At 34.2% G+C, this 27,011-nt stretch overlaps 1 protein-coding gene across 1 annotated transcript in view; it reads left to right on the forward strand.

The window, feature by feature from the left end:
* Positions 1 to 27,011, forward strand: part of FMN2 (formin 2) — a 460,904-nt gene that overhangs the window by 104,367 nt on the left and 329,526 nt on the right. The window contains exon 6 of the mRNA XM_074262500.1: positions 23,929 to 25,508. Coding sequence (XP_074118601.1) covers positions 23,929 to 25,508 — 1,580 coding nt within the window. The remainder of the gene's footprint in view (positions 1 to 23,928; positions 25,509 to 27,011) is intronic.

Raw genomic sequence — 27,011 nt, forward strand, 5'->3', positions numbered from 1 at the left:
TGCATGATAACTGTGAGACTGGTTGTACCATTAATAGAAACAGGAAAGTCACAAGGAAAAACAGATTTGGGGAGAAAAGAAAGATGTTCTGCTTTAGATATTTTTCAATTTGGGTAAAATATAGTGTACGATGGGAATGCTTGTCAGTTGGATATCATACTTTATTGGATTCAGTGCTTATGGTCACTCCAGTATCTTCCCTGAACTTTCTGAACTTTTCTTGTGTCTTAGACTATCCATACATGCCCTTCTTTCTTTTCTACCTACCTCAGCACTTGTCATTTCCCTAAGAAAAGAAAAACCATGTCAAGTGGGAAGTAATATTTTTTCCACTTTTAAAACATAACAATTTTTAAAAATCTGCCTTGTTGTTAAATCAAGGATTGATTTTTTTATTTAAAAAACAATCAACAAACAAAAAAAAACTCCTGAGTTTTATGATCTTCCAAAACATTGGATCAGGCAGCAGATGGCTGAATAAGAAGATCCTGGTTTGAGTCCAGGCTGTAATGCTTCCTAGTTGAGTGATTCTGGACATGGCACTTAACTTTGTTTGAGTGCTCAGTTTCTTTATTAAATTGAGAAAGCAGAAGTTTCAATCCCTATCTCATTGAATTGTGCTGAAAATAGTTTGTAGCTCTTAAAGCTCTGTGTAAATATAATTTATTATTGTTGTTTTATAGTTCCTATTGACTAATTGTCAAAGAAAGTCTCTTAGTTCAAAAACTTGATCTCCTTGCTATATATTAAAAACAATCATGTTATATCTAACTGGAAATTAATATGATTACTACATAAAAATATCAAAAATAAAGACATCAACCAATAGTTTGCAGTAATATTTATATATAAAGCAGTTAAACACTCTTAGATACAAAGCAAGATTTGATTATAACCAGGTTGGAATTTAAGTTGATAGGTAATTGTTGAATATTTAGATTGTTTGGATTCATAAGCAAAAAGAAAAAATGTGTTCTGCCAAACTGTAGTGCATAGTAATTCTCAAAAATTTTGGTCAATGAATTCTTTATAATGTTAAAAATTGAGGACTCTCAAAAGAACAACATTATATGTATGTATGTCTTCGCATTTTTGCAAAAATAACCTTGACCCTATGGACCTCCCCGAATGGGTCTTGAGGTTCCTGGGTCACATTTGGAGAGCTGCTACAAGGATATAATGAAGAGGGAATAGGATTTTGGTATTGAGCTTATTATCTTTTCTGTCACTAATTAGGCCCATGACCTTAATAAGAAAGCAACTTACCTTCAATTCCTTTTTTTTTTTTTAATAATATAAAGTAATTGGCTTAGAGGACATCTATGGTTCCTCTAAGATATAATGTTATATGATTCTAAGGAAACAGCACCTGCCATCTAAAAATAATTGGGACTGAGTGCCACCTGGAGGAACAATAAGGCTACAACCCTAAGCAAGTTGAATTCTCTGGTTTCCTAAATATTTGCATCATTGTCACAGCTTAAATTTTTTAGAGAAACTATGATTAAATATGAGAAACTAAGATAAATGTTGGTAAAGAAAAAAAAAAACTTAGCTCAGAATTTTGATTACAGCAATAAACCTTTCAGTCTTTGAAGGCGAGGAAAGTATGGTAAACTAGGTAGAGATATTGTTAAGATAAAGGTATAGCATATTCTTAAACAGTGAACTATGGGAAAATGGGTCAAGAACAACCTGGAGGAAACTATAAATCATAACAAACATCAACAAATCACGTAAAATAGACTTCAGAGTCTGGATAGCTTTCCCTCCTCCTCCCCACATAATCCTCCAACATTACTTTGTGGAGCAATCAGGCTCTACCTGGCCACAACTGAGCTATGCCTGCTGTCAGTATGTACATACCTGAATAAAATACTATCATGAGAACATAATCACAAAATTATCATTTTAAAAAAATCCTACTTTCAGCCAATTGGATAATCAGTAATGATCTCCCTTTGTGCTTGATTCCCCAAAGTTCTGGTTATTAACTATATCATTCTTCCTGAGAGGTGTACTCTAATATTTTGTACCAGTGATTTTTCACAACTATTTAGTGATATTAGATTGCCTACACCTATTAAATAACAGGAAGAACTGGATCATATCTTGGTTTTATAAGGGAAGTAGAGATATCTAGGATGTGATTTTCTTTTTTACTCTTACCTCAACAGAAGGGTGGCAATCTGGTGAATTAGAGTCATAAGATTTGGTTTCAAATTCTGACTGACGGTAACTATCCATATGATCTTAGACAAATTACTTTACCTCCCTTGGCTTCAGATTTCTGATGTGTAAAAATATCTGAGTGAAATTAGATAATATGTAAAGATCCCCCTAAATTAAATTGTATGATCCTCATACAAAGTGAGTATCAAATCATAGATTGTTTTAATATGTATAATACTGATGTTTGTGAAAGAAAAGAATTAATTGTACACCTCAAATGAATAAAAATAATACATTACAAATATTAGAAAAAACCTGAAAAAAGAAATTTTATACTGAAGAAATTTTAGATGACTAGAATATATTTCCCTCTTGCCATTATCTCTTAGAATCCTTGTTTCCTTCAACATTCAGATCTACATGAAACCTATAAAACAAGTTCCAACCTTGCCTCTTCATCCTTTTTTGATTGTACCTATATTTACATGCTGTCACCTCCAGCCATGTGTAAGAACACGGACATTTATTTCACTTTTCTTTATCTAGGTTCAGCATGCAGGAAGCATAGATCATAAATGTTTATAGATTGATTAATGGATGTTGATGAACCTTAAAGAGTAAATATAGACTGGATTAATTTTAATTTTACTTTTTTTCCCTTTCTTATCTTTGGTGATAATGAACAACCGAGAGTTGTCAACCAAAACGTGTTAAAAGTCAAGCAAAACAAAATGATTCAGTGGTTCAGAACTGACTGTTAGAGGTATTTCTGATTATATATTAAACTGCAAAATCACCTGCTCAGAAAATAAAATAAAAAATAGAAAAACTTCACTTAACATATGAATACAAGCATATTTTTTCTGGGAAGTTTTTTTTTTTTTTTTTTTTTTAACAAAAGATCCTGTCTTTAGACTAGAGTCCAAATTGAATCCAAATTGAGAGCCTTTGGTCTAATAGCAGTACTCAATGAATATAGTTTCACAATAAAGATCATCCTGCTGGCCCTTCCTTTTGGGAAGGGAGTCATATTTTTAGAATTTTCTTTCAAAGATTCATTTTTTTATACTTTTTATTTATTAGTTTTGTCATATGATAGGAGAAATAAAATAGAAATCTTTTGAAATATCACATTAACATGTTTAACATGTATGAGACTGCCTGCCATGTAGGGGAGAGAGTGGAGGGAGGGAAGGGAAAAGTTAGAACATAAGTGTTTGCAAGGGTCAATGTTGAAAAATTATCCATGCATATGTTCTGTCAATAAAAAGCTATAATAAAAAAGAAAAGCATGTAAATCCCTATAACTCATTTTTTTGATAACTTTTTATTGACAGTACATATGCATGGGTAATTTTTTACAACATTATACCTTGCACTCACTTCTGTTCCAACTTTTCCTTTCCCTCCCTCCACCCACTCCTCTAGAGGGCAGGCAGTCTTATACATGTTAAATATGCCTATAACTCTTATTAAGAAACTTATGCCCCACATTTATATGTGCTTGCTATAATTCATTATTATTACCACTGCAAACAAAACTTTCAAATAAAGCAAAGCAAAACAAATTCCCTTTCTTTTACGTGAAGTATAACGCCTTCCTCTTTTTTGTCACTAGATGGCAGTTACGTATCTCAATTGACTGTATAACTTGCATTCTAGATTTAGTGTTTTAAAGAATCTGCTGTCACAGTGATTATTACTCTCAGAGTTGGAAAGGAACTCAAAACTTACATGATCCAAGCTTTACTGAGTATGAAAGACAGAAATAAAAGGACCAGTCTAGTTACTGGGTAAGAGCTTCAGCCCTAACAAGGGAATGCCTTTTTTGTATTAGCCCTGAAGCAGTATTGGAAAGCATCCTGTAAGTTTTTCTTCAGCTGTGAATTTTTAAGCACCTGTTCTCTCAATCTGAATGTCCTGGAATTTATTGAATGAGTTTAGACTTTTACTATCTTGCTGTAGTTAATAATTCTGAGAGTTCAGTATGCCTAGAAAAACACATGATTCATAAAGCATTTCCTTAGCTGAGAAGTGTCTCTCAACATTACTGCCAATGAGTCTGTTGCCTAAAGCAAAGAAAGATGGAACTTATGTGGCAAGAAAGGATAGAAGCTGAATACATTTCTAAAGAGATTCATAAAGTTATGTCTATTTTAAAGAAAACCGGATAGAAAGTTAAATTTGGGTTAAATTTTCATTTCTCTTGAATCTTGTAATAGTCCTCAGTTCTTTCCTGGAATTTGGATATTGGAATATTATTTAAAGGATGACTCAGGATTTGCAGACAAAAAAACACCAACTTTCAAAAGTGATTTTACTCTTATTTCTTAGTCTGTGGAGATGGTTATTAGGTTAAAATTTTAAAGATTTTTAGTTATTTTTTAATTAAGACCACTATCTTATCAAGTTTAAACAAATTAGTTATAGGAACACAGACCTAAAGATAGACAGTCTAGTTCAGAGGGCACGTAACCCAACTCATTTTACAGGGGAGGACAATAAAGAAGGTAAAGTTACTTACAAAATTCATACAAATAATAAATGTCAGATCCAGAGCCACTCATTTCCTTTGACTCTATGATCACATTGTACTAAACTTTTCACTTTCTTATTTTATCTTGTTAAATTGGTATAGTGGCACTGTCCATCTACAGTGTTATTAATAAATATGTAAATACTCACTGAGGAAGTATTAGCATCTTTTTTAAAAAAGAAAGATAAAATTAAAAATCCTTTTTTATTTGTGACATAGTCTAGATGCAACTTTCCCCCCTAATTCAGCCTCCCCAAGATCTAGAAAAATAGAAGCAAGACAATTATCATCAAGAAGTAAAGTGGAAATGAAAAAAAAATTAGTTTCTAATTAGACTCTTGCCTCTTATCATTGCTTCATATGATTAATCATCACATTCTTTGAAAATTGTGTCAAAATTCACTTTCTGGGCAGGTTTTATTGATTACAGAGACTTAGCTCTCTCATTACAACTTTACTGAATTGTTCCAATACTTCACAGATGTGTTCTACTACTTCCCATTGCCATCCTCTGCTAGCATCAGGAGGTGATCATCATGAGTTAGTATAGCTGGGAAATCATCACATAAAGATCAGTCTTCTAATGATAAGCTTCATTGAACTTTACACTCCTTTTCTGAAGTTATAATTAGAGACAACCAAAGCATTTCCAGTTTGATAGGGCCTATGATGACTTAGCTTACAAGAACTTTCAAGAACCCACAGGCATTCCTTTACCTATCATCACTAGCTAGTTTCATATTTCTACTTTGCCTCAACTGAATTCCTTGAAAAATCAGCCTATACTAAGTTCCTTTATTTTTCTTCTTCTCATTAACTTTTAAACTCTGAAGTCAGATTTCTGTTCCCTTCAACATAACACACCCTTTTGGATTCAGTACCTTTGTACTGAACTCAGTACGATGTACATGGATGGAATATTCTCATTATTTTATCACTTAGTGTTCCTAGACTTCCATCAAAATTTTGCTCAAATCATTCTCTGGATATTATTATCTCCTGCATCTCTCTCCACTGTTTTTTCTCCCTCCCCAGAGTACCATTTCTCTGAAAATACCTTCTACCTACTCTGCATATATCTTGTATGCATATAATTATTTATATGTAATCTACATTAACCACACCACTAGAATGTGAACCCCATTAGGGCAAAGACATTTTTTCTTTTTTTCTTTCTTTTAAATCTTCAGTACTTGGTACAGTGTCTACCTAAAATTCTGAATACTGCTTGTTGACTAAAGAGGTATATGACTTAATTTGGGCCAGTACTTAAATGCACATTTTATATTCCATTAATTTTTATTTATTAACATCTTGCTTTATGACATCCAGGTGGCACAATGGATAGGGTACTGAGCCTGGAGTCAGGAAGATTATTTTTTATGACTTAAAATCTGGTCTTAGATACCTTATTAAGTGTGTCTCCCTGGGCAAGTCACCCAATCCTTTCTGCCTCAGTTTCCTCATTTGTATAATGAGATGGAGAAGGAATTGACAGATCACATCATTTTCTTTGCCAAGATAACTCTAAATGAGTCAGACATGACAAAAAGGATGGAATAGTAACAACAATTATGATTTGCATAATAGAATGATAGAGCTCTTAGAAACCACTTAGTCCAACTATATTCTTCCCCATGATTACAGATGAAAACACTGAAAATCAATGAACTGACGTGCCCAACTCATCCAGCAATTAATTCATTTTTATTCAAGCAATTAAGTAATTAACATTTTTAGGCATAAGGATTATATTTTCATTGTCTTGAAGCCCCCAATATAATTGTTATTGAGATATGTTGTTGTGATGTATTATTCAGCTACTCCTATTTTCTTCTTATTCTACTACTGGCTCTTAGCCCAGATGAATTTTCTGGCTTCTTCACTCTGGAGAGCATCTACTCTGAGAGATCAAAAGATCTGTTATTCTCTTTATCTTTTTGGTTAACATCAAACCCTCAGCCAGAGACTAGCTGAGAAAATACCTTAGTATATCTCTATCTCTTCTCTGGAGATGGGTGCTCTTCTCAGTTGCTGCCTCTCAATTGTAGTCCCTATAAGTACAACTAGTAATAGCTGGTGGTTACCACTGTTTATAAAGACAAAGTAAACACTTAAAACACAGTAAGGTAAACAGATGCCTTTGCCTTTCCTCCTTCCAATATCCCAGGGGGGAAATATGTCAAGTCTTCAAGAAGGAACTCTAGGGAATAAAGGAGGCACTGGATTACTTTCACTGGAGTTTGTAAGAGAATGTTTTCAGCAATACAACTTCTGTCCCTCATCAATCCTAGTATACTCATTTCCCCCCACCCCCCTCCCAAGTCTCCAATCTCTTTTTTAGTTGTGAGTGGCTTTGTCTGGCCTGCTCCTTATGGATTCCTACAGCTTTCCTTTCTCAGGCTTACTGTTTCTTTTACTCACTTCCCAAGAATCGAGTTCTTCTAATCTTGGAGTTCGGGAACTAGCTTTCAAAGGTCACCTTGAAGCAAAGTCTATCATCATTCTTCCATGTGCCTGTTACCCCATTTTTTTATTTCCTCAAGAGACTAATTCTTACCCTTTGAAGAAGGGTAGTCAGTTTCATTTATGTGATTTTTTTTTTTTTTTTTTTTTTTTTTTTTTTTTTTTTTTTGTGATTAGGTCAATGGAAGTTATACAAGTTATACCAAGGAATACAAAGTTCGGTCCCTAAAATAGGCTCAATTAAATTTTATCAGTTCCTTAATCATGGGATATCAGATTTTGCTAGAAGGGGATTTAGAGTTCACCAGCCTCTTAATTTTATGGATGAAGAAACTAGTTAGGGACTTTTTCAAGGTCACAAAGAAATTGATCCTAGGTATACATGTCTGAAGGCTTGGATTGAGGAAGTTTGATTAATTGAACTTGGAGTTGTTTCATACATATGCAAAGATAAGGATCAAATCAGCCAATCCAAAAATCATAGCACCTTCTTTAAAGTAACTAATAAGATGCTCTAATAACTTAATCAATTGAGAGCACAATTAATGAATGCATTCAGAATTATATATTAGGTGTGCACTTCTTGCACTGACTTCTCCATTGTATAAAGCAAACAAACCTTCATTCCCTGGGAGGGGCCAAGCCAAACCTCATTCTTTAGCATGATTAGCAATGATGTGATCCTTGTGTTGTGCTGAAGACAGAAAGATCTTGAGTTTGGGCTGAAAAACAGCCAGCTCCTACAGGCAGAGAATAAGAGGAAAGTCTCTCTCTAGTATAGGATTTTATGAATCAGTAGCAGGTCTAGTTCATTGTAATATGCCAAAAAAAAAAAAAAAAAAAAAAAAAATGATGATCTTGCCTGTCTGATTGAAAGCTCTGTAAGGTATTGAAAAGCTTCAACTATCTTGGAAAATTCTTCATTTCTTACTCTTTTTCTCTTCAATGTTTGGGCAGATGAAGTGACTATTGATTCAAAGATTTTCTAGCCTCTTATTTGGCATATCCAAGAGTTACTTTTTCAATATTTTCATACAACCTGTGTTTTTGTTCATTATTCCAAGGACTTAATGTTAGGCCAGGACTCTACAAGCATTTCTGGAAGCAAGGTCTGGGCTGGTCTTGCTATTGCTTTTTGGGGAATAATGAGTATTGTCTTATCCAAGATCTCAGGGAGAGGCTAGGGACTTAGATCTTATTCCCTCTACCTAGATGAACTGGTCAAAGTACTAATTGTGTGTGTGTGTGTGGGGGGGAAGATTGTTTGTTTGTATTTCCCCATCAACATTTTGTATCATACAGTTTTATAGATCTGTTAGGAGGAGTTTCTAGAAATAAGCTTGTCTTATTTGGAATCACTCCTCCACATTGATTATATCCCACCCTGGTCTTTCGCTGTACTTACAGAAAAGTGTCAGAGCCTTGGGAGGATGTTTTGTACTAATTATCTTTAATATCTTAGTAAAATATTTTCATATTTATTTCATACTAATTAATCAATAAATATTTGTTAAATGCTTGCTGTGTGCCACACATTATTCAACTATACTGTTCTTTTCCTCTAATTGTACTCACAATAGTATTTGAAATCCGAGAAGAATAAGGAAAAGGCAACAAGAAAAATAAAGATAAAAATTATGGATGGTGTTTATTATAAGCTACATTTGAAGATACATTCTCATGGGATCTAAAATTACATATATATATATATATATATATATATATATATATATTTTTTTTTTTTTTTTTTTTTTTTTTCCCTCCTGAGGCTGGGGTTAAGTGACTTGCCCAGGGTCACGCAGCTAGGAAGTATTAATTGTCTGAGATCAAATTTTTTTTTTATTATATATATATATATATTTTATAATATTATCCCTTGTATTCATTTTTCCAAATTTCCCCCCTCCCTCTATTCCCTCCCCCCGACGACAGGCAATACCATACATTTTACATGTGTTACAATATAGTCTAGGTACAATACATGTGTGTGAATATCATTTTCTTGTTGCACAATAAACATTAGAATCCGAAGGTACATGCAACCTGGGCAGACAGATATTAGTGCTAACAATTTTCATTCCCCTCCCAGTGTTTCTTCTCTGGGTGTAGCTACCTCTGTCCATCATTGATCAACTGGAAGTGAGTTGGATCTTCTTTATGTTGAAGATTTCCACTTCCATCAGAATACATCCTCATACAGTATTGTTGTTGAAGTGTACAGTGATCTTCTGGTTCTGCTCATTTCACTCAGCATCAGTTGATTTAAGTCTCTCCAGGCCTCTCTATATTCCTCCTGCTGGTCATTTCTTACCGAGCAATAATATTCCATAACCTTCATATACCACAATTTACCCAACCATTCTCCAACTGATGGACATCCATTCATCTTCCAGTTTCTAGCTACAACAAAAAGAGCTGCCACAAGCATTTTGGCACATATATGTCTCTTTCCGCTCTTTAGTATTTCTTTGGGATATAATCCCAGTAGTAGCGCTGCTGGGTCAAAGGGTATGCACAGTTTGATAACTTTTTGGGCATAATTCCAGATTGCTCTCCAGAATGGCTGGATTCTTTCACAACTCCACCAGCAATGTATTAGTGTCCCAATTTCCCCACATCCCCTCCAACATTTGTCATTATTTGTTCCTGTCATCTTAGCCAATCTGACAGGTGTGTAGTGGTATCTCAGAGTGGTCTTAATTTGCATTTCTCTGATCAGTAGTGATTTGGAACACTCTTTCATGTGAGTGGATATAGTTTCAATTTCTTCCTCTGAGAATTGTCTGTTCATATCCTTTGACCATTTATCAATTGGAGAATGGTTCGGTTTCTTATAAATTAGGGTCAGTTCTCTATATATTTTGGAAATGAGACCTTTGTCAGAACCTTTGTTTTTAAAAATATTTTCCCAATTTGTTACTTCCCTTCTAATCTTGTTTGAATTAGTATTATTTGTACAGAAACTTTTTAGTTTGATGTAATCAAAATCTTCTATTTTGTGATCAATAATGATCTCTAGTTCTCCTCTGGTCATAAATTCCTTCCTCCTCCACAAGTCTGAGAGGTAGATTATCCTCTGTTCCTCTAATCTATTTATTATCTCCCTCTTTATGCCTAAATCATGGACCCATTTTGATCTTATCTTGGTATATGGTGTTAAGTGTGGATCCATATCTAATTTCTGCCATACTAATTTCCAGTTTTCCCAACAGTTTTTTCCGAATAATGAATTTTTATCCCTAATGTTGGAATCTTTGGGTTTGTCAAAGATTAGATTGCTATAGATGTACCCTTTTTTGTCCTTTGTATCTAATCTGTTCCACTGATCTACCGGTCTATTTCGTAGCCAATACCAAATGGTTTTGGTGACTGCTGCTATATAATATAGCTTTAGATCAGGTACACTTAGACCACCTTCCTCTGAGTTTTTTTTTCATTAGTTCCCTTGCAATTCTTGACCTTTTATTCTTCCATATGAATTTTGTTGCTATTTTTTCTAGGTCATTAAAATAGTTTCTTGGGAGTCTGATTGGTATAGCACTAAATAAATAGATTAGTTTGGGGAGTATTGTCATCTTTATTATATTCGCTCGGCCTATCCAAGAGAATGTCTTTCCAATTATTTAAATCTGATTTTATTTTTGTGGCAAGTGTTTTGTAATTTTTCTCATATAATTCCTGACTTTTCTTTGGTAGATGGATTCCCAAATATTTTATAATCTCAACATTTGTTTGGAATGGAATTTCTCTTTGTATCTCTTGCTGTTGCATTTTGTTAGTGATATATAAAAATGCCGAGGATTTATGTGGATTTATTTTGTATCCTGCCACTTTGCTGAAATTTTGAATTATTTCTAGTAGCTTTTTAGCAGAGTCTTTGGGGTTCTCTAAGTATACCATCATGTCATCTGCAAAAAGTGATAGTTTAATTTCCTCATTTCCTACTCTAATTCCTTGAATCTCTTTCTCGGCTCTTATTGCTGAGGCTAGCGTTTCTAGTACTATATTGAATAGTAATGGTGATAGTGGGCAACCTTGTTTCACTCCTGATCTTACAGGGAAAGGTTGCAGTTTATTTCTATTGCATATTATGCTTACTGACGGTCTTAAATATATACTCCTGATTATTCTAAGGAATAATCCATTTATTCCTATACTCTCAAGAGTTTTTAGTAGGAATGGATGTTGGATTTTGTCAAATGCTTTTTCTGCATCTATTGAGATGATCATATGGTTCTTATTAATTTGATTATTAATATGGTCAATTATATTAATAGTTTTCCTAATATTAAACCAGCCCTGCATTCCTGGAATAAATCCTACTTGATCATAGTGTATTATCTTGGAGATGATTTTCTGAAGTCTTTTTGCTAATATCTTATTTAAGATTTTAGCATCAATATTCATTAAGGAGATTGGTCTATAATTTTCTTTCTCAGTTTTCGATCTACCAGGTTTAGGTATCAGTACCATGTCTGTGTCATAAAAGGAGTTTGGTAGGACTCCTTCATCCCCTATTTTTTCAAATAATTTATATAACATTGGGGCTAATTGTTCTTTAAATGTTTGGTAGAATTCACATGTGAATCCATCTGGCCCTGGGGATTTTTTCCTGGGGAGTTGATTAATAGCTTGTTCTATTTCTTTTTCTGAAATGGGACTATTTAAGCAATTTATCTCCTCCTCTGTTAATCTAGGGAGCCTATATTTTTGGAGAAAGTCATCCATTTCACTTAAGTTATCAAATTTATTGGCATAAAGTTGGGCAAAGTAACTCCTTATTATTTCTCTAATTTCCTCTTCATTGGTGGAAAGATCCCCCTTTTCATTTGTAAGACTATCAATTTGATTTTCCTCTTTCTTTTTTTTGATCAAATTTACCAAAGGTTTATCTATTTTATTGGCTTTTTCATAAAACCAACTCTTGGTTTTATTTATTAATTCAATAGTTTTTTTACTTTCAATTTTATTGATTTCTCCTTTTAATTTTTGTATTTCGAGTTTAATTTTTGGTTGGGGGTTTATAATTTGGTCTTTTTCTAGCCTTTTAAGTTGTAAGCCCAATTCGTTAATCTTCTCTTTCTCAATTTTCTTCAAATAAGCCTCTAAAGATATAAAATTTCCCCTTATTACTGCTTTAGCTGCATCCCAAAGATTTTGATATGATGTCTCATCATTATCATTATCTTGGGTGAAATTGTTAATTGTTTCTATAATTTGCTCTTTCACCCAGTCATTCTTTAAGATGAGATTATTCAGTTTCCAATTACTTTTTGGTCTATTTACCCCTAACTTTTTACTGAATGTAGCTTTTATTGCATTGTGATCTGAGAAGAAGGCATTTATTATTTCTGCCTTCCTACATTTAATTTTGAGATCTTTATGTCCTAATATATGGTCAATTTTTGTATAGGATCCATGAACTGCTGAGAAGAAAGTATATTCCTTCCTATTGCCATTCAGTTTTCTCCAAAGGTCTATCATACCTAGTTTTTCTAATGTTCTATTTACTTTTTTAATTTCTTTCTTGTTTGTTTTGTGGTTTGATTTGTCTAAATCTGAGAGTGCAAGGTTGAGATCTCCCACTATTATAGTTTTACTGTCTATTTCTTCTTGCAGTTCTCTTAACTTTTCCTTTAGAAAGTTAGATGCTATACCACTTGGTGCATATATGTTTAGTATTGATATGGCTTCATTATTTATGCTACCTTTCAGCAGGATATAGTTTCCTTCCTTATCTTTTTTAACGAGATCTACTTCTGCTTTTGCTTGATCTGAGATAAGGATAGCTACCCCTGCTTTTTTGGCTTTACCTGAAGCATAATAGGCTCTGTTCCAACCTTTTACCTTTACTCTGTATGTATCTGAGATCAAATTTGAACTCGGGTCCGCCTGAATTCAGGGTTGGTGCTCTATCTACTGCGCCACCTAGCTGCCCCCTGAAATTATAAAAATTAAAAGAAAAGTTCTAAATCTTGCCATAAAATAAGGACTTGTAATTAAGATGATAATCAAAGTATAGGAGAATTTCAAATAAAGTTTGAGGGAACAAAAAATTAAGTGACCAAGTTAGTAGCTCAAGTTCAAATATAACTGGTCTTAATAAAGAGTCCTTACTCCAATAAATTAGAGACAAATGCCTCATTGTAAAGGACTATTGAAGTGCTATTATATTTAATTTTTTTTCTTAAAAATTTCATCTTTTATGATTTTTCTTGATAATTCAAAACATTTATCATCTATATACAAAGTAGTGGGGATATAGAAGAATTTAGAGGTGGGTTCTCAAAGAGTTTATAATATAATAGTGGAATAAAATGCATTTCAAAGTTAATTGTGACAGTAGATGGACAATACAGAGGTACAAATAAACTGCAATGAAAATATGAAGAAGGCAGGGTAGAATGAGTGAATAAGATGAGAAAGGGCAGATGAAAATAGATAATAATAGTTTGATTTGTCTGGAATATGCATTAATATAAGTCAAGGGGAGTAAGGCGAGATAAGGCTAGGAACAACATAAAGTTGCAAGAAGAAACAAACAGATATTCCCCCTCACCAAGGACACAGCTCAAACCCCTGATCCTTCCCCACTAGCCCACATTTTGTCCCTAGGAAGAGGAAGGGGGTTAAGTTCTTAGCTTAATTCTGCCTCTACATCACATTAGGCCTACAATGTTCTAGTCCAAAGCAACTCTTTAAAGTTTTATTCTAGAATCCTGACTTCTCAGGGCTTCCTTGCTAAGCTTACTATAAAATCTGGCTTTGAATTCTCAATTCCAATGTCCCCCCAAGACTTGAGCTTCTGGGTGGGGGAACTTATACTCCCTATAAGTATAACTGAAAAGGACAAAAGAAACAAGAACATAATCCCAAGTGTGTTTCTTAGGAGCTCCTGTATGTGAAAGGGAAGATGGCTCTCAGGGCCTTTCTTCTGTTTACTATATGGTCACTACTTACTGAGTGAATAAAAATTTAATTTCTGGACACTGCCATTGAAAGAGAGCCTAGATACTCTTCTTAAGAGGGTATTGAGATTGTCTCATGAGAATGAAAGATGGGGATTTAGGAACATGAAAGGGGTCTTGGCAAGTTATTTGAGAGTCAAAGATTAATTTAAAAAAAGATATCACAGTTAAGGCTCAGTTGAGGTTGAATGGCATGACCTTCTAATGGTCCCTTAGAGCAAGGATTTATTTCCTTCTCTGCTCAACATTTTAAAAAAGGAAAAGAAAAGGTGGAAAGTGGAGATATTTGACAGGATAGGGAGCATCAGAATGTTGGTGGTAGAGAATGATTTTCAAGATTACAAGAAAGTATACTATTAAAATGACTGAGAATATGATTGAAATTATGATGACAGTAGATTGATGAACTGGAAGAACATGGAGGGCTTGAAGAATTAGAGATCATGATGAAGGCAAAGTGCAGGCTCACAAAAAAAGAGGCAGAAGGAAAGGATATTATTATGATTGAGAGTAATTTTGCATAAAGAATTTTCAATAAGTTTTCAGTATGTCTTTGGTAGGTGGAATTTCATATATTTCTTTTCATGGAATTTCATTATTCCCCTGGACTTTGTTGGTAATATAAAGAGACTGATGATTTTGTGAGTTTATCCTCTTAGGCCATTGAGTTTATTGTTCAAATTTATTTTTAGTTGAATCTCTGAGTTCTCTAAATAAGTATTATAGCATTTTCCAAAAGTAATAAATTTGTTTCTTCTTTAAAAATGTATATTCACTCAATTTTTCAATCTTATTTTTTTGCTATAGCTAATAGAAGTGTATAAAATAATATTATTAACAACATACTAAAAAGGCCCTAGTATTTTTTTTTTGTTATAAATAATACTTATTTTGGATCTTTTGGATAACTAGATGTCACAATGGATAGAGTGTTGGCCCTGGACTCAGAAAGAATCATCTTTGTGAGTTCAATCAGGCCTTAGATCCTTACTAGCTGCATGACCCTTTATAACTCTATTTTCTTGTTGCTAAAATGAGTTGGAGAAGGAAATGCCAAGCCAAGTATTTTTGCCAAGAAAATCCCAAATGGGGTCACACTGATATGAACACCAACATCTCTTGATTTTAATTAGAAAGGGGACTGGTACATAATATAGTAGAGTATATGACTCATAAGGATGATGAAAATAGTTCACTTTCACAATGAGATTAGGATTTATGAAATGTTTTATTTTCTTCTTCCCAATAGTACTCTAAGGTATTTAATGCAAATTTCTACCCCATTTTACAACTGAGGAAATTGAAGTTCAGGTTTAAATGACCTGGCACATTTTTACTGTAACACAAAAAAATCATCCCTCATGCTACTACATTAAATATTTGAAAATATGTAGGGACATAATTTTTTTCTGAAAATGGTAGGATTCCCAAATTGTGGAGGAAAAGAACTATCATGATTTACCAAGCTCTTGGATATGGGTTTCTAAAAAGAGAATTTGGATTCCAATCTATGTTAGGAAATAAATAATAACTATAATCTTAGTTGAATAGTACAAAAATAAACTTATGGTGTTCACATGTTGACATCATAGGTATTGAGAAATTTTCATATTCTTGAATTCCAGATATATACTACCTATATTTGATAGATTCAAGGATGAACAAATTAACTTTTCAACAAAAGCTAAGCTCTAGTGGTTGTTTTGCCTTTCTTATTGATATTTATAACAATACTGTTATACTAATCTTTTCTTTTGGGGATGAGATAATCTTTGGAAAAATATTCTTGGCATGAACTTTCAAAATAGTAACATTTAGTTTCTGATATATAAGAATTCAGCTTATAAGGTTAAAATGTTTCCACTCATTTATAAGATAACATAGAAATAAAAAAAAAATTGGCTCATGTGTTGCATAAGATTTCTTAGCCAAAGTATATAGCAGTGTCTACTATGAAAGATGTAAGATTTCAAAACAATATTTTTCTAGACAAAACATCTCACAAGAAAGAATATGTGGCACTTATTATATCCTATATTCATTTTTCTAAAAGAAATAAATTTGTTTCTATATTCTCCTTTGCATTTTTTATTTAAAAGTATATACCATGTGGGTTTTGAGTTAATTACACAGATTATGGAGTTCATTTTTAAAAAGATGGACATTGATGGGCTCTATTAGGTTATTATTATAACTATTGGCAGTTTTCACAGCTCAAAATGCCTAAAGAAAATGAAAAGTTAATCTACCAGAGCTGGCATAGGCATAAAAACCTTAGCTTTACCTACAGATTCTAATGGAAAAACAGAGGTAAGATTTTATTAAAAAGGGTAGCTTTGTTAATATTCTGAATAATACGTTTACTAGAAAGACATTTTAACTTTCATTTACATTATATTACATAGCAATTAGAAGTTGGCTGCATTCTTGTCATTTTGTGTGTGTGTGTGAGATCACTTACTAGAGTAAATGTCCAATTTTTCCCCAATGTATTATTTATTCTTTATAAAGAAATTAAGGAAGTCAATGGGAAAACACAATTTATTTCAACAGAATTTATTTTAGATGTTAGAAATCATGTTTTTTCTTTGAGTGAGTTTTGACCATTCAATTGCAGATTATAAATTTTTAAATGAGGAATTCTATAATTGTATAATTTGTGCTGAGAAACACTCAGCTCCATTTATAAGTAGATTTAGCAAATTTAATGTAAAATAATAGTGATTTTGTTCATTTGGAGACAACCTCTTAGTATATATAATTTGAAGTCATTTGGCTGTGAATCACTGCTCTGTGAATTAATATCTTCTCTCTCTTCCTAATCCCTTATTAGTTTCTAGTCTTATCATTCCAGCATAGCAACTCTTTCCAAAATTACCAAGGATCTCTATTCCATAAACAAAAAATCTCACCCCTTATTCTCTTTAACCTCTCTTCAGCCTTCAAAACTATTGATTACCCTCTTCTCCTGATATTGTCTTCTCTTCTGGTTTGCATGATCCCACTCTTATCTAATTCTCCTGTTATTTATCTTCCCTCCCCTCTTCAGTTTCTTTTTCTAGATCCCCTTTCTTTTCTAGATCCCCATCCAAGTCATGCCCTTTAACTGTAGTTATCCTACAAGGTTTTGTCCTGGGCTGTCTTTTTTTTTTTCTCTCACTCTTCATTACTTCATTTGATAATCACATGAGATCCCAATGATTTAATCACCAACACTGTGCTGATGATTCTTACATATACCTATTCTGTTCCAATCTTGAGTAACCTCCAGCATTATGACTCCAAATGCCTTTTTAACATGGCTTGAACTATATGTCCAAGAATACATCTTAAACCAAATCTGACCAAAACAGAACAATACCTTTTCCTGAGATCTTTCCATTCCTACCTCTCCTATGAATATAGAAGACATTACTATTCAGATAGTCTTTTAACCTACTTTCCCAACCTGTGAGTAATTTTCAATTCCTCATTGTCTCCCACCTCTCATATCCAAAGTATTGCCAAGTTCTGCTGATTTCATCTTTTAAACATCTCATCAATCCTCCCCCATCTTTCCTCTGATTCTGTAGCCACTCTGGTACAGGCCCTCAACATATCATACTTGGATTACTGCAATAGCTTGATAATTGTTCTTCCCACTCTAATACATCTTGCCTAAAATATAACTTTGACCATATCACCCTCCCTATTCAGTAAACTCCATTGGGTCCCTATTGTCTCCAACATCAAATACAAATCTTATGCTTGACATTCAAAGCCTTTATAATATAACTACCTCCTACTTTTCCAGTCTTCTTACACCTTAATCTCCATCACCTACTCATCAATCCAGCTACACTGATCATCTTGTTATTCCATAAACAAGGCACTCATCTCTCCAACATGAATTTTGCCTGACTATCCCCAACTTTGAATATTCTCCTTCCTTATCTTTGCCTACTAGCTTCCTTTCAATCCTAAATAAAATCCCATCTCCAATAGGAAGCCTTTCCTAAACCCTCTTAATCATAATGTTTTCCTTCTGTCAACTATTTCCTCATTTTCCTGTATGTAGTTTATACATTTTAATTTGTTTGTTGTCTCCACAGTTAAATTGTGGACTCCTTGAAGGACTGAACTGTCTTTTGGGATACCTCTTTTGGTATCCACACTATAATTCATGAAACATAGTTAGCAAATAACAAATAATTATTGATTACTTGATTATGCACAACACTGAAAAAATTATCAGTATTTTTAGCCTGTTTCCTAAATCCTCCATATCACCCTACTACTATATCTTGAGAAAGAGCAGATGAATCTTAATATTTGCTGGAAGAGAACATAATTGGGAAAACAAATATACTAAAATAAAATAATCAACATATGACAAATATCTTTATTAATCTTTGGTCACTAATTTCATGAGAATTTTGAATGAATGCATGAAGATAGTATTTTTAAAAAATACTGCCTGAATAAATTAATTTCCTACCTGGATAAATTATATTGTGGCAATGTACTCATAATTTTTCAAGTCATTGCTTGGTTTACCTTGCTGATGACTCTGGAAGCTAGTTCAAAGATAGATGAAGAGGAAATATGTATATGCAAACATGCCTTCATCCTGGAGAAACTTTTTTTGTTATTTATAAACTTGCATATGCCATCTGGTTACCATTGTTTGACATGTGACAACCCTAATTATGAGATATGATTAATTTCTCAAAAGATGGGTTCATCTAGTTAAAGTTAGAGAATGAGGCATTAAGCAAATGGAACCAGTAAATATCTCAGAGAGCTCATCAGCATGTTTAACTTTTGTTAAATGTTTACTTTTTTGATTTTTATGAGGATGGAGCTGAATTTCCCCTGGTTCCTTTGGTGCCTTGCTAAATGTTATCACAGAACATAGGGAGTATATATAGGTAAGGAGTGAATATGAAGCTGGGAACTCTGAGCCTAGGTATTCCTGCACCATGAATTTCTTATATGTTACAGGATGACATTTCTAAATGTATTTTGTTATATCTCAGTCTATTTGAAGACATATATTTGTAAACAAATAGTTATTTAAAGTCACTATCTATTCCATCCTTCTTGCCATCTTGTATCCAAATAAATTTCAGTAGTTCAGTCACTTTAGGTCCAGGTCATCTTCTGTCAATTAAAATGTAAATTAAACTACTAGCTTTAAATTTCTCTACTTCCTGGAAGGGGGCACATTTAAAATGTAATCAAGGATATGGGAAGGTGGTTTTGTTTGTTTGATTTTTGAACAAGTTAATGTTTTGTAGAGAAGAAAGAGTTTACTGATAATGAATTCCTTTATCAACTTCCCCATGATGTGTGTAATTCATATCTAACAGGTTGGAAGAGATTTTCTTAAACTTTTTCTGTATCATGCATGGCTTTGGTAGTTTGGTAAAATCTGCTTTAAAAAGTAGAATTGTCAAAATGGATTAGGCAATACAAAAATCCACTGAAGAAAACAACTCTTTAAAAAGTACAGTTGACTAAAAAAAGAAAAGAAAGTACAAAATTTAATTGAGAAAAACAACTACTTAAAAGTTAGAATTGGGAAAGTAGAAGCTAATGCCTCTATGAGACATCAAGAATCAATTAAACATATTCAAAACAATGAAAAAAAAATAGAAGAAAATACAAAATTCTTGGGGAAAAAAACTGATCTAGAAATTAGATTCAGAAGAGACAATGTTAAAATCATTGGATTTCTTGAAAGCTATAATCACAAGTATTACCTGTGGTAGCAAAGATTTGGAAAAGAATTGGATGCCCATCAATTGGGGAATGCTGGACAAGTTGTGGTACATGAAGATAATGGAATATTATTGTTCTATAAAAAATGATGAACAAGCTGATTATAGAAATATCTGGAAAGATTTATGTGCAGTGATCAACTATGAAAGGCTTGGCTCTCCTCAGTGGTTCAGTGATCCAAAGCAATCCCAACAGATTTGGACAGAAGATTATGTGTCCAGAAAAAGATCTAAGGAGACTGAATGTAAATCAATACATATTATGTTCACTTCTTTTGTCTGTGTGTGTGTGTGTGTGTGTTTTAATCTCTCCCATCGTTTTCCCCTTTTGCTCTGATTTTTCTCTCCCAATATGATTCATAAAGCAATATGTATTAAAAACAAATAAAGTTACTACAATTAAAAGAAATATTATCTGGACAGGATCTTTCGGGAAATTATCAAGAAAAAATATTCTGATATCCTGGAGCAAGAGTCAAAATAGACATTGAAAGAATCCACTGATCACCCTATAATGGAGATGCCAGAATAAATCTCCAAGAAACACTGGAGCCAAATTTCAACACTGTCTGGTGAAAAAAAAATACTGCAAGTGGTCAAAAAGAAACAATTCAAATATTGGGGAATCACAATCAGGATTATACAGGACTTCACGGGTACAATATTAAAAAGATAGGTCGTAAAACATGATATTCTAGAAGCCAAAAGAGCTGACTATAACCAAGAATTACCTACCTGATGAAATTAAGCATTATCCATTAAGGGGCAGAAAATGGTTATTCAATGAAATATAAAGCTTTTATAAGGAGAAGACCAGAATTAAACCAAAACTTTTATCTCCCATATCAAGACCAAAGAAATGTATCAACTTTTGGAATGAAGGAAAAGAAAGCATAAGGAAAACAGACTTAATGAAAAGAAAAAAGAAAATAAACTACAATTTGCTAAAGGGTACAATAGACAATGAAACAAGATCAGTACTGAACTGAACATATACTCTACAAATGGTATAGCATCCAAATACTTAAAAGGAAATTTAAGTGAGTTATAGGAAGAAATCAATACCCAAACTATACTAATGAGGGATCTCAGCTGTTTCCCCTCAGATGTTGATAATTCCAACCAAGAAAGAAACTAAGGAGGTAAAAAGAGTATTAGAAAAACTTAAGTTGGACCAACCTTTGGAGAAAACTGAGTAAAAAGAGAAAGGAATATATCTTTTTTTTTTCTCAGTAGCACATGGCACCTTCACAAAAACTGACCAAAAAATGGGACATAAAACCTTCAAATTCAAATGTAGAAAGGTAAAAAATTTTAAATGTATTCTTTTCAGATCATAATGTAATAAAAATTGCATTCAACAAAGGATATTGGAAAAATAAATTAAAATTAGAAATTAATGTAATCCTAAATAATAGGTCAAAGAACAAATAGAAGAAGGAATAGTCTCCCTATCAGTCCTATGGAAAAGGGGGAAAAATTTATAACCAAACAAAATATAGAGAGCATTGCAAAATATAAAATAGATAATTTTGATTATATTAAAATAATAAGCTTTGTACAACCACTACAACCACGATTAGAAGGAAGGGAAAAAGCTGGAAAGATATTTATAAAAAGTGTCTCTGATAAAAGCTTATATAAATATAAGCTATTCCTCAATTGATAAGTTGACAAAGGAAATGAACAGGCAGTTTTCAGATGAAATTAAAACTATCTCTTGGCATGTGAATAAGTGCTTTAAACTATTTTTGGTTAGAGCAATGGAAATTAAAGCAACTTTTAGGTACCACCTCACACTTATCAAATCTAACCTCCCAAAAAGGAAAATAATAAATGTTGTAGAGGATGTGAGAAAATTGGGACATTAACGCATTGTTGATGGAGTTGTGAACTGATTCAAACTGTGACCTACATGTTTCAAAATATTTATAGCAGCCCTTTTTGTATTGACTAAAATATTGGAAATTAAGAGGATAACTACTAATTGAAGAACAGGTGAGTAAAGTGTGATATGTAAATATAATGGAACACTATTGTGCAACAAGAAATGAACAGGCTGATTTCAGAAAATACTTAAACTGATACAAAATGAAATGAGGAAATCAGGAAAACATTGTACACAGCATCACCAACATTGTGTGATGTTCAACTATGAATGATTCAGTTCTTCTTAACAACATATGATCTAAGACAAATACAAAGGACTTAAGGAAAATGCCATCCATAAATAATGGACTCAGAATACAGACTGAAGCATATTCTTTCACTTTATTCTTTTTCATGATAGTTTTTTCCCCTTTTTTCAGAACTATGGCTAATATGGAAATACGTTTTACATGATAGCATATGTCTAACCTTTGCCAAATTGTCTACCTTTTTGGAAGAGAAAACAGAAAGAACAGAGGGAGAAAAATTAGAACTCAAAATCTTGCAAAAAATAAATACTAAAAATTGTCTTGATATGTAATTGGAGAAAAGAATAAAATGCTATTTTTAAAAATGACCCAAAAAGAAAAGGGGAAAAAAGACCAAAGCAAAGTAAAAGCTTTGAAATATAAAGGCAAGAGAAATATAAAAAGCTAACCTGATGAGCAATATCTAGAGATTAAATAAAAAAAACTGTTTACATTCTAATATAGAAAGAGGATAATGCATCTTTTCAAAATTATGTTATTATCATTATGTATCATAGACTAAGTCTAATTAGAAAGGTCTGAGTTCAAATCTAACCTCAGACACTTAGTATGTGTGTGATCATGAACAAGTCTCTCATCACTGTTTACCTCAATTTACTTCTCTGTCAAAATTTAGCTGAAGAAGGAAATTGCAATGATATCTTTTCTAAGAAAACTCTAAATGGGGATCACAAACAGTTGGATAGGACTGATATGATTGAACAGTAACAACAAAAGAAGACTGGAAAGGGAGGGAAAGAGATGGTAAAAATGAAGGGATAATTTTTAGAGAAATCCATATCCTGGGGAAAACATTGGAAGTCAAAGTTTAAATGAGATCAAGAAAATAGGAAGTGTAGATATCTAGGGAAGATAATCTTTTTTAAGGAATTTAACTGAGAAGAGGAGTAGAGACATATGGCAAGTTAGTTAGGCAAGTTAGTTATGGTATGGTCAAATGAAAGATTTTTAAGAATGAAGGAGATATGTATGTATTTGCAAACAGCATAGAAGGAACAAAGAAATATTGAAATATTAAATATAAGGAGGAACAGAAATAATAGTAATGTGGAGGGGATATAATCAAGAGTACATGTTGAGAGTTTGGCTAGGAAAAGGCCTTTGCATCAGATATTGGAATGAAGGAAGAGAATGTAAAGGATGATGTCAGTTTCATATGAGATATGAATTGAAAGGGAAGTACTGGTGAAATTTCTCAATTCTTTCCTTGAAGTGTGAGGTAATGTCCTCCCAGTAAGAGAGTAGAAGGAAGGTTAAAAACTCTCTAGACCAGGGCAGCAAGGAGGTACAGTAAACAAAGCATTGACTCTGGAGTCAGGAGGACCTGAATTCATTATTGCCTCAGAAAATTGATACGTATTAATTGTATGAGTTTGGGCAAATCACTTAGTTCTGACTGTCTCAAAATGAAAAATGTTTATAGTCTGATATAGGGTTATTTACTTTTAGAAGGATATAATTGTGGAAACATCATGGAGGAGTCAACAAATGGAGTTTGGGAATAGCATGATATATCTCTCTTTGGTAGCAAAAACATTCCCATTACACTTTTGTTTTCATCTCTGTTTAATTATTTTTAATAACTGGAGTATTCCTAACATGTCTGTGTGTTAGTCCTTACACAATGCTTGTAAACTATCCTGAAAGGGATTGGAGGTTAATGCACAAATCATTGTCACATCTTATTGAAAGTCAAAATATTCAAACCATGTTTTGACTTTTTAAAAAAATATCCTGTTTGATTAAGTTTAGTACACTTTTCTATACTGATAACCTTAGAATAGTGTACATTGTTCTTTAACTATTGTCCTTTTCTCTCTCCAAAGGAAACTTCTGACATGAAATCTGAGGAACATGCAAATGTAATTCAGCAGCTAGAACAGACGATTGAAAATCTGAGGACCAAAATAGCTGAACTAGAAAAGCAATACCCTACTACAGGCATGGAGGTTGGAAAACAAGTGGCTGAGAGGGGAATGGCTGAAGGTGTCTGTCATGAAGATCTTCAATTAAATGAAGAAAAAATAAGACATGAAAGGATGTTACATGTAAAATCAGTACAGACTTCACCAACAGAGGAGGGCAGTGCATCTGTAATGCCTTTTGCTAATACACTGCCACAGCATCTTCCACTTACTCAGGAGGCTATAAATGGACAGCCAACTATGCCATTGACACCTTCTGGACCTCAAACAAAGTTTTGTTCAGAGATTTCTTTGATCGTTTCACCAAGGTTAATATCTGTACAACTTGCCAATCAATCCATTCAGTGTGTATCACAGCCTCCACCTCCATCCCTCCCAGGTTCTGATAATCAAGACAAGATTCTAACACAGCCTCCCCCAACACCTTTTATAAATGAATGTGTGACCAGCCATGAACATTCCCTTCCCACATCTTTTGAAAATAGTCATGACATTTTACTGTCCCCTCATGTAACTGGCAGAGAACTGAATCCTCCCCTGCCTGGTGCAGGTATCCCACCACCCCCTCCCCTGCCTGGTGTGGATATCCCACCTCCCCCACCTCTACCTCCTTCGTCTGGTACAGCACCTTCCATTTCCATAACTGGATCAGGCATGATGATTCCCACTCCATCTCCCCTTACTGACATGAGAGTGCTGCCCACTCTTATACCTCTATCTGGCTCAGAAATACCCCCTCCTCCACCTCTGCCTGGTGTAGGGGTTCCCCCTCTTCCCCCACCTCTTCCTGCAGTGGGGATCCCTCCTCCCCCGCCTCTTCCTGGAGTGGGGATCCCTCCTCCTCCCCCTCTGCCTGGAGTGGGGATCCCTCCTCCTCCCCCTCTGCCTGGAGTGGGGATCCCCCCTCCCCCGCCTCTGCCTGGAGTGGGGATTCCCCCTCCCCCGCCTCTGCCTGGAGTGGGGGTCCCCCCTCCCCCGCCTCTGCCTGGAGTGGGGATCCCCCCTCCCCCGCCTCTGCCTGGAGTGGGGATCCCCCCTCCCCCGCCTCTGCCTGGAGTGGGGATCCCCCCTCCCCCGCCTCTGCCTGGAGTGGGGATCCCCCCTCCCCCACCTCTGCCTGGAGTGGGGGTCCCTCCACCTCCTCCACCTCTGCCTGGAGTGGGGGTCCCTCCACCTCCTCCACCTCTGCCTGGAGTGGGGGTCCCTCCACCTCCTCCACCTTTGCCTGGAGTGGGTATCCCACCCCTTTCTGCACCCCCTCTGCCACCTGGATCAGGTCCTCCACCTCCACCACAAGCTGGGGCCAGTACATTGCCAAACATTATGCTTCCACAAGTATGTGGATTCCTTCCTCCTCCATTGCCAGCTGGCTTATTTGGAATAGGCTTGACTCAGGACAAAGTGAGTAGGAAACAAGCAATAGAACCTTGTCGACCAATGAAGCCTCTTTATTGGACAAGAATTCAACTACATAGTAAAAGGTAAAAGAGGAACTTGAAATGTTGGTTTGATTGTGCTTGGAACATTTAATGCAAATACCTGCCAAATCCTGTTGTTTCATATACATGGATATATGGTAGTAATAGAGAATGTTTTGTGAATAGGCAGAATTTTGTGTAGCTTTTAAAATTTGTTTTCAATTTTTTTATTGATATATTGGCCAACCAATTTTGACATTTAAAAAAGTCCAGTAAATCAATAAGTTTTTGCCATCTTTACCTTTCTTCAAATTAGTCTCTCATCCATACAGTTCTGAGTAGTGAGGAAAAGAAGGTCAAATTCTACAATATTCTGAAGGTTAATTGGTACTTTTCATAGGAGAATCAGTGCTGTTTCTAAGCTCTGAACTTGTCATGCCCATAATCTTTGGAAAGCACACCACATAAGCATGGAGGTCTCAATTGTAAACAAGCCTGAGTAGGTTCTGGCCAGATGAATCACCATATGGGTGCTTTGTTTATTGCATTCATCATTTAGTTTTGCATTTCTGCCAAGAAACTTATAAATATAAATCAGAATCTCAGTGGAATCTTTGTACTTCTATGGCAATGATTGCTAATGTTTTGGGGATTGTGATAGCTTCTCATGTTTAGTTTGATTTTGTAGCACACCCTCTAGGATGAAGTGCTAAAGGATATATCTATGTCTGCCACTCAAATTTAAACATGATTTTTCACTTTTGAGAATGTAATGGCATCCTAAGTGATAGTGGACAGAGAGCTCCAGAACCAAAGCTGGGAATTTCTATCATATTCCCTGCTGTTTTTCCCCCTTTTCTCTTTATTTTGGTGCTAATACTTCGTTAATTATCCACTTGTAGTCTGGAGTTCATGTCCCTGAGTCATCCAGCCATTGAGTGACATGTCTGGAATGTGATAGAATGGGAAGCAATTCACTCTGGGGCTTATTAGGTGACTAATTTATCAGAACTTTTCAGAAATGCCTTTTTAAAATGATATTTCTCTTCTTTGAACAGTTTAGCATGCCTGGGAAACAATTTATATTAGGATAATTTCTTTCCATTTTTCTTATTCCTTCTTATCCAACCCTAGTCAAGAACTAAATATATGTGTGTCACAGTTATGAACATATTTGTGTGTATGTGTGGAGAGACAGACAGGGGAAGATAGAGAGATGTTATATAATACTTAAGTACCCCCGCATACACATGCACATTCTTTTTTTCTCTACATCTCAATCTATGCTTCTGCATAGATCTCTATCCTTGTTGATGTATGTACAAGATATGCAGGTATAGATCTATAAAGAAACAAAGAAAAAAGAAAAGGAAAAAAAAACTAATACATACACACAAAATGGACCTGCACATTCCTTCTATTAGTTACAAACCAGAGCCGGACAATAAGAAAAGATACAAAGGTAGCTGCTAAAAAGTTAATGCAAATTTTGGATGCATTAAGAGGGGCATCATTTCTGAGAATAGGGAATTAACAGAATCATTGTACTCTGCCTTAGTTTGGCCA

The sequence above is a fragment of the Sminthopsis crassicaudata genome, chromosome 4 (genome assembly GCF_048593235.1).
Source record: "Sminthopsis crassicaudata isolate SCR6 chromosome 4, ASM4859323v1, whole genome shotgun sequence".
In the NCBI taxonomy this organism is placed as follows: domain Eukaryota; kingdom Metazoa; phylum Chordata; class Mammalia; order Dasyuromorphia; family Dasyuridae; genus Sminthopsis; species Sminthopsis crassicaudata.